Below are 9740 nucleotides of genomic sequence, written 5' to 3'. Positions count from 1 at the left end.
TTAGTTAAATTATGTTTTATCCCTTTCCAACAAATACATCCATCAAAATGACAGGCCAGTAACTCGTTTATGAATAACGCCACTAGTAGATATACTATACTATAGTACCTATATAGGTGGTTTTGGTCAACAGTAGGTACCTATACTTACTGTTGACCAAACCCACTAACATAGTGGATATTTGTTTGGATTTTTAGCTGAAATTATTTGTATAAGTTTTAATAAATATTTTGTTGTTCTTACGAAAAAAAAATTGTTTCGTTTTTAATAGGTAGTATGTAGGTATACTCTGGCAAACCCATTATGTCAGTAGAAAAAGGCGCGAAATACAAATTGCAACCACTCGCGCCTATATTTTTAAAATTTTCCGCCTTTTTCTACTGACAGAAATGGCTTGCCAAATATTCAGCGCTAATCACACGTCGTTTTGCCTACGAAGCATTTCCGCTACATACCGGGAAACCCATGTTATCGGCTACGACGCGACGTAGCGCTACGACCGTAGGTCAGCTCAGCGGCGAGCTTTGCGAAAACTCATTAATTGACATCTCCGTTTGAACTTGGGCAAATATGCTTTCGTATGTCCGGATGTTCTCTGCGATTCTCAACCTCAACCGATTCTCGTGAAATTTTGTGAGCAGGTTCAATAATTAATAGTAGGTAGGTGCATTCTGCAACGAGGGGGGTAAGTGAAAGTTTGCAAACGAGGGTGTTCACGACAGTCGCACGCTGGAGTGAATTAAAGACACGAGTTTGCAAAATTCTTACCCCCGGAGTAACATACAATGTTTTTTATCACACCTGCGAAGCAAAATTGCCAAATGAAATACTTACAATAATTGTCGTGCTAATTTACATATATAGGAGCGAAGTGAACGGAACGCTACGATTTTTTTAGCAAATTATCGATTTGGCAAAACGTTTCGCCGAACATTGTTTCGCAGTGATTAATTTGGAGATGTAACATTTGGTCGACTAACGTTTGGTAGACTTTCGGACCTTTCGGTTCACATGCCGTTCACTTCGCTCCTATGTAAATAAAATATATATACCTAAACCTTCCTCAATAATCACTCTATTGATGGGTGAAAATCACATGCAAATCCGTTCAGTAGTTTTTGAGTTTATCGAGAACATACATACACACAAACAGACAGACACGGCGGCGGGGGACTTTGTTTTATAAGGTGTAGTGATTGCCTCTCGAATAAATGCAAATGTTTAGGAAGCGAGTAACATTCAGACAACGTACGATACACAAACGTTCGTATATGTACGATACACAAAGTCAATAATTTTAAATATTTAGTCAAAAATATTGAAAGTAATTTAATCTTAGTATTGTTAGTTAAAATTAAACTGTTTCGTTTTGTTATATTAAAATGAAAACAGCATATAACATCAGACGAGAAGAACAAGGTTTTATTGTACAATTAAATAAAACATTGTTAAATATATCAAGTTCAGGAGAAACATTTTACGCTAATTTTACACCGCTCAGACTAGTTAGCACGACCACTAACATAAGTATGTCCTACGTGTAGCATTCTTCCTTCTAGTAGCTTCTATTGTGTAGCATCCTGCATACTTGGTAGTTAGGAACGAATGCTAACGTCAGGTGTAAAGCGATCTTAAGCTGCCCATGGAGGAAATACGGAGTTAAACTATAGAGAAATAAGTCAGCTTAGTGCTCACCAGTGCTAACTCCATACATCAGCTTCCTTATTTAATAATAATAAAATTATAAAACGTATTATGTATTAGTAAGTTTAAAACTCGCTTAAATCTTAGCTCCGTATGGAGTTGGCACACTTACTTCTCTAAGGTTAAAAACGAAAAGAGATAACACAGTACCAATAAAAATCAACAAATAAGACACTGCATATGTACCTTTATTCTGCGTCCTTTCATTGACAAATAAACAAGAGTGTTCAGATATCCAGGAGGGATTATAAGGAATGCCGATGCGTTCAAGCAACGGATTAGTCGAGCGAGCGGGATACATTTGTAGGTATACAGAAACTGCCTCCCCATATTTGCATTGAACTAAAATCATATTCGCCACCATATTTGTTTTATTCTTTAAACTATGTTTGGGGTACAGTCACTGCAATAATATGTTACACAACGAAGGCCGCAAAAATATCTGACACGATCTTATTCGTAGAGCCATAAGAGCGTGTCACATATTTTTGCGGCCTTCGAAGAGTAACATAATATTATTGCAGGTGACTGTACGTCAACGGATCATTGTGTCGACGTTATGTTAAATCTTACAAATAGTATATACAATATTTTTACATCACTTTATACAAATTGATATAATTATTGACTCCATCAAAGATCGTCAGGTTTATGTACATGCGTAGCGACCGTGTTTATTTTTAACGTATCGTCGGAGGCGGTGTCGGGCGTGTCGGTTGTTCTTTCTCTGTCGACAGGAACAGCCGGAGGGTCTTCGTTACTGATCACTTTATCGTTTTGAAATGGCTGGTCCAACACCTCGTTGCCGCAGCGCTGCCCCTGTGTACCGCCGCTCTCATCGTGCGATAAAGACAGTTCAAACTGCGCCACTAATTGGCTGAGTACTTTTTTGAGGTGATCAAACGATTCCGACTCAGCCGGCCCGCTCGATGTTTCCAAAACGGCCTCGCAATTGTCGTCTTCGCAGGTGTTCTCGTACTGTCTTTTGAGCGACTTGAGCTCGCCAACGGTAACGATCAAATCGGGGTCCTCTCTCATGGCGTCCAACAGGTAGTCGCCCTCCCGAGTGAAGAGGAACACGGCCGGTATTTGGATGTCGTCCTTGCCGTCGCCGGACATAGCGAACATGGCGGTGACCGTGTGCGTGGAGTCGGGCACGTTGTCCACGACAATGGCGAGCTTGGCGCCCGCGTTTTGTATATTTCTGACTTTCTGAGCGAATGTGCAGTGTCCCCGTTGCGCGACGGCAAACTTGCCCTGAAGGTTGGCGGCGTTGTCGAGCGGCGTACAGGCGTCCAGCGGGTAGGCGCGGGCGGGCGTGCCGGAGAGGCGCGCGTCGCGCACCTCGCGCCCGAAGTGACCCGGGCCCGCAGGAAACACGCGTCCGCGAACTTCCACACCCACTGGTGTCACACCATTCTCTACATCGCTCATGGAGTTCCACTTGGACATCTCGCGCATAAACGTCAGTCCTTCTGCTGCATCTTTTGATGACTTGGCCTATAAGAAATATTATTTAAATTAAATTAAATCATTTATCAATAAGGTAAGATCAATGAAACAATGACCTACATCGATATACTCAGGGAAAACTATATTGCGAACGACAAAAATGCATGGAAGTTTCGATTTTTGCGCTAAGTAGGCATAGGAGACACAACAACAACGTTTGGCTATAGGTAGTTACCGTATTGGTCGTGTAGAGCAGTTGCACCCTGCCATCGGGCAGCGTGAGCACGGAGATGCCCATGTCGGCGAGCGCGTGGACCTGGCGCGGGTCGTTGAGCGGGCGCAGGCGCGCGGGCGGCCGCGCCGCAGACGCGCCCAGCAACTGCCGCATCGGCTGCCGCACCTTCTCCGCCACCAGCGAAGCCGTGTTCGGACACGTCCTGAGTACAAGCAAGATAATAGTAGGTACCTGCAAGTTTGCAAAGTATGTCATTATTCTACTAGTTCTTCTACAAGTAAATAGTGACACTTGCACACGTACATTGGACGACGTTTTCTAATACATTTGCAAAAAATTACAATAAAACAAATATTGGTTACACTTACAGACCTTACAGCACTATACACTACGTTCAGCATAGTATTATATAATCTGTGGTTCAGCGATGATTTACATTGCAAAAATTAATCACAACAACTCATTTCGTACAAAAATACTCACCGATGCAATTTAAGTTTAATTATTTTGTAAGTAAACCTTAAATTTTAAGTGAAAATACTGAAAATAAAAATAGCGGGCGCCGGTTTTACTTTTTAATTTTTCATTTTTATAGTTTCATTTAGCCAATAATAATAAAATGTTTCAGTCAAATATCGTATTATAAAACATTTTATTTATATAATAACAATAAATATTTTTTTATACAGTTGCTCAAAAAGTGCTACTTTACGTAGCTGTTTAAACGTCCTGTTTCCTTTAAACGTCGTAATCAACATAAAAACCTACTATTAATGTAAGAATACGAAAAATATACATATTTTATATTTTATTACTTACCTCTTCATCATTATAACACGTCTATTTTTTTTTATATTGAATATTGAAAAACCGTTCTTAATAAGTTGTCTGAGTGGAACGGAACGCCTGTCAAAGAAGAGGCGTTTTTTCTTTCTGCTCAGAGTTTCCAAAGGCAACATTCGATGTTGTTTTTATAAATGTACGATACACAAATAATCGTAATTAACAAAGTAGTTAAAGATATTTGGGTAATAATAGTACAATGTTTTATATTTACAATTGTTTCTGTCTTATAGGACATGCATTTAAAAAAAAAATTCATTTAAGTGGGTCCAATAATAATAACACCCAGCTAAAACAACACCTCTTCATAATGTCAATGATGTCACAGAATTAAAACAGCACCTCGTCATAATGTCAAGGATGTCACAGAATTAATAATATAAAAGTTTCGAATTTCTTACTTGTTGTTTTTCTTATTTTTTCGCAACTGTATTAAAAAAACGTCGTTCGATACACGTGCGGAAATGTCATTCTTCACTCGTCCCGAGTTTTGCCATATCTCGGTACTCGTGAGGCAATGACATACTTTCCGCACTAGCATCGAAATGTACTATTATTTATATCGTGTAATAATTTTTTTGGATAATAAACGTGAAGAAACGTAATAAACGTGTAATGGCGAAATAAAAAAATATACCTATAGTTTTTGAACATCCAAACTCTTTGGTGTGGACGTATGGATTACAGTCAGAAATAAATTTAAAAAAGCTGGAAAAGTAAAAAGCACTAGTTCGCAGAAACCAACTTTGAGAACGCTTAACAGCTGCGTTAAGTAGCACTTTTTGAGCAACTGTATTAAAAATTTATTATCTGGACTTATCATAAAACATTCCCGCGTTTAGATCCGAATACCGCGGCGAGCTAATATCACTATCCCGACATCGCGTCCAAAGACTCCAGTGACAAAACAACAACAACAAAAAACTATACTCATCCTTATCTTTTGGGTGCTAGTACTAGTGTGAGACAAATATAGTATGATTCTCTCTGTCTATATTTGAAATGAGACAGTCCTTTGGCAAAGTCTACTTATTGCGAATGCGCTTGCCTTTAAACGAAATCTGATATTTATTCATTCATTCATTTCTCCACGAACTTTCGTATCGTATGGGTTGCCATGACAACACAGTCAACACATTAGACTAATATCCTTCGAGAAATAGGCCCCAGCCAAAAAAAAATGAATTTTGATGCTTTATAACAATATAACATTAAGGGTCGGTTGCACCAAACCGTCTGTCACCGTTAAAGTGCTCGCAAAATTTTATTGTATGGGAATTTTCAAAGTTTTCTGCTGATTGATGTTGATCAGTCAGTTAAGTGTGGTTGGTGCAACTGGCCCTAAGTAAGTAAAGCCTGACCAGTAATATATGATCATTGTCAAGAGGGCGCTGTTCATTCTCATGTATAATGTGACAGTTCAGTATAGTATGAAAAAATTAGTTCCAGTGAAATTCCGCAACATGGCGCGTGATCATATTCCTGGTCAGGCTTTATGTAGAAATAGAACAAACATCTTAACTCTGTTTAACAGGTTTTTTTTAACTCTGGCGCTTAGCACACTGGATACGATTCGCACGTCGCTCCGATGTTTGAACGAGACAACGCTATGCACGTATTATATAGGCATCCCGCTCTCACTTCGGAACGACGTGCGAATCGTATCCAGTGTGCTAAGCGCCTAATACGTTACAAACAATAAAAGATGGTGACGCAAAAGAAAATGAACGTACTTGACTACACGTTTCTCCGCAGCTACTGTTAAAAATATTCTCAAAGAAAATAGTTGCGTTTCTTCAACAAGCAAACGAAAATATGTTGTCACTTGTATATAGAGGATTAACTATAATTAACTATAATTATAAGGAAAAACTAGGTATTAAGTAAATAATAGTTATTGTAGTAAACTTACAGTAAAATATTAGTAGACAAGAAAGTACATGATGCAAAGAATGGTAAAGATGTTGGAAGAAGTCTGACCTAACCCATGTCAGGGGATCATTAAAACCAATCTTTTCTGCGGGTTAAGAATCACTGTACGTAGAATAAAAAGAAATTGAAAATAAAATAAATGATTATCGGACGAGGGAGATTTTTATTGATATTTAAAAAAAAACAAGTAAACGAACGTGATCTAAAAGACTTACTTTCTGTACTTGTCCTCGTCTTCGTCATCGATTTTCAAGCTGTAGTACGAAGTGTTTTTCCCCGCATGGGCCAGGGAGAGCGGCAGGAAATGCGCTTCCGTCGTTAGCACATAGTCTTCCATCTTGACCGGCATATGTTTATCATCACCGAACAGCATGTATAGATACTTGAAGGTCTCCGCTAGGACGAACGAGTCCATTCTGTCCTCGTGGACTCGGGTCCTGACGTCGTTGACTGCGGCGTAGCCACAAGGCACTTTGGTGTATTGCTGTAAAGCTTTGAGGGCCATCTTGCCCACGTGTAGGTAGTGGTCGTCCTCGGTGGCCCGGTGGAGGAAGTATGTGGACTCGAGGAACTCGGGTCGGAGGGGATGCTGCCCCCAGTGTACCTGTGTTAAACATATAATAAGGTAAATATACGGCCTTCCATGAATACTGCGCTGGATTGGTTGCATAAATAGAAAATGCATTTCTTCTTGACATCACCTGATACAAAGATACGCATCGGGATATATCATGGAACTAGTGTAACTACACGACAGGTGACAAATATTCGTCGGCTAAAGTCGTGAGATATACGTATAACTCCATTATTTTTTTAAATCATGTTTTGACTCTTTTCGATAGCACTATTCTAAACGCATCTAATGGCAAAACTTAAATACCAAGAAAAAACCGTTTACATTTATAAAGCAAAATAGAAAACCTTGCAACTCCCGACCGCCATTTTGGTAAAGTAAAATCACGTATCTCCCCCCGCTCACTTCCTTGAGTTGGCGATGGCGTTTGGACATACGAGGTTTGCTTCTCATTGTTCTTTCACTCGCAGTATACATAAATATTTTAAACTCGCTACCAAGTCGTTTAAGAACTATTACAGAAAGATAAGTATAGAAGAAAATAAGGATTTAAAAGATATTCCACGACGAAAGAGATCAAAAATAAAGTGATTGGGAAAATAATAAACTAAAACAATTGCGGGAAAAGGGTCAATACTAGGGGAAAAAAAGGAAGGTGATGTATGGATTTATAGTAAAAGCAAAGCGGAAATAAGGAACACTGAAACCGAGGTCCGAGTGTAAATTTAATGACAAATTTGAAGTATTTTTATTATTTTACAAGTCTACAATAACCTGTTCGGATTAAAAGATTTTCGTCTATTTTTATAACAAAACTCCCATTTTTTCTAAACAATAGCTTTACTATTTTCTTTAAAAAAACTCGAAACTCCATATTTTCTGGGTTCAGATTAGATTTTAATTGAATAAATGTGAACAATCTGACGGCTACATTTAAGTTAACATTATGTAAAAAATGATATGTCCACGCGCTCACTTGACCTAATACCTAAATTTGTTATTAGTATACTTTGTAATTTATTTAATAGATGTATCGAAACAGGCACTTATCCTAGCAACTTAAAAAATATTAAAGTACAACCGATCTACAAAGGTAAAGGAGAATTAAATAGATTAAAAAACTACAGACTTTAATAGATGTATCGAAACAGGCACTTATCATAGCAACTTAAAAAATATTAAAGTACAACCGATCTACAAAGGTAAAGGAGAATTAAATAGATTAAAAAACTACAGACCAATATCCCTAATACCACTGTTTTCCAAAGTTTTTGAAAACCTTTTAAGTGACAAACTAATGTCTCATTTTAACTTAAATAATAAATAGGCAACAATATGCCTACCAACCGGGCAGGTCGACGATCGATGCCGCGCGGGACGTGGTAACCAGAGTGACCGACCATCTCGACGCCGGGCGACAGGTGGCCGCCATATTCTGTGACCTGTCGCGCGCCTTCGAGCTGGTCGCCCATCCTCTGATTCTGGCGAAGTTAGATCACTACGGCGTTAAGGGAAATTACCTAAATATAATTGCTTCCTTTTTAGATGGTCGCAGGCAACTAACCTCTGTCCACGGAGCTAGATCTGACCTGTTGGAACTTGGTGACTGGGCCGTACCTCAAGGCTCCGTTATGGGCAACAACCTGTTCTTAATACTTATGAACGATTTCACAACCGCCACCGATGACGCAGAATTTGTCATGTTCGCCGATGACGGTTGTGTGATCGTCTCAGCTTTAAACCACCAGGAACTTAGATCTAAACTTACCAAGGTAATGAACGACGTCGCATCATGGTTCTCAGTGAATGGAATGATACTGAACGTAGAAAAAACAAATATCATCCAGTTCTGCTTACGTGGAAAAAAAGAACACAACTTAAATATTTACTGCAATAACGAATGTTCCCCAGGTGGACGAAGTAAAATACCTAGGTCTCATAATAGATTCTGGATTAACATGGAATCCCCATACTGACTCACTATGCGACCGTTTGTCTTCTGCCTGTTTCGCGCTCAGAAGGCTACGCCCTAGTCTACATCCTACCAACGTAAGAAAAGCCTATTTCGGCTACTTCCACGCTTTACTAACCTATGGTACAGAACTATGGGCAACTTCAGCCAACCGCGACAGAATATTTAGACTTCAAAAGCGGGCAGTTCGTTGCATGCGTGGAGTCCCCTGGGATCACCCCGCTCGTGAACTGTTCAAGGATACCAAAATCCTCACCCTCCCGTGCCTATATATTCTCGACGTAGCCAAGTATGTGAGAGGTAACCTTGAACAGTTCCCGACGCGCGGTGACGCCCACAACTATAATACTAGGCGAAGAGGCGAACTGCGTCCACCACGTACGCGTGAGTCTAAAAAGTGTCTCCACTCAATAGGCCCTAAGATATATAACCACATACCCTTAGAGATTAAAAGTGCTACTGGTAAAAGAGGTTTCGTGAATAAACTTAAGGCTAAACTTATGTCTGAAGCGTACTACTTTGTTGACGAATTTTTTGACGGCGTGCACTCTTGAACTGGTTCACAATCCCAAGCTATAGAAATATAAAATAAGAATTTAACTAACCATAATTATGTGATATGATATACTTATATGAACTTACTGTAATCATTTAAACCTATAAATAATAAATTTTAAATAATAATTGTACCTACCCGACATAATTATCTTATACCTAATATTATATTCATACTGATGTGTTTTGCTATGTAACTTAGATGTAAATAGTTTTAAATATGAAATACTGTATTTGACATGTAAACCTGTTTAAAAAAAAAAATACAACATTTTTGGTAGACGTTTTTTGTGCCTCCAGTAAAATTTAGTCAGGTTGAGTTACGAGGTTTGCGACTTTAGCCGACGTATTGTAATTATTTTAGTTCCGTTAAGATTAACATCAACCAGAGACGATCAAGGTGGTACAACGGTGCAATGGTGGGTTGCGAAGCTGCGATTGCTGGGCGCGCCCTCTTGTTTTTTTTTTTGCTA

The 9740-nt window shown here is 39.0% G+C and overlaps 1 protein-coding gene across 1 annotated transcript in view; it reads right to left on the bottom strand.

Moving 5' to 3' along the window:
* Positions 1-1396: 1396 nt before the first annotated feature.
* Positions 1397-9740, bottom strand: part of LOC134754197 (ER degradation-enhancing alpha-mannosidase-like protein 3) — a 29986-nt gene continuing 21642 nt past the window's right edge. Inside the window, exons 8-10 of the mRNA XM_063690343.1 lie at positions 6382-6770; positions 3392-3593; positions 1397-3204 (exon numbers count right to left, since the gene is read on the bottom strand). Of these exons, the coding sequence (XP_063546413.1) occupies positions 2338-3204; positions 3392-3593; positions 6382-6770 (1458 nt within the window). The 3' untranslated portion in view covers positions 1397-2337. The remainder of the gene's footprint in view (positions 3205-3391; positions 3594-6381; positions 6771-9740) is intronic.

This window comes from Cydia strobilella, chromosome Z (genome assembly GCF_947568885.1).
Source record: "Cydia strobilella chromosome Z, ilCydStro3.1, whole genome shotgun sequence".
Classification (NCBI taxonomy): domain Eukaryota; kingdom Metazoa; phylum Arthropoda; class Insecta; order Lepidoptera; family Tortricidae; genus Cydia; species Cydia strobilella.
This window is presented reverse-complemented; position numbering and strand designations above follow the sequence as displayed.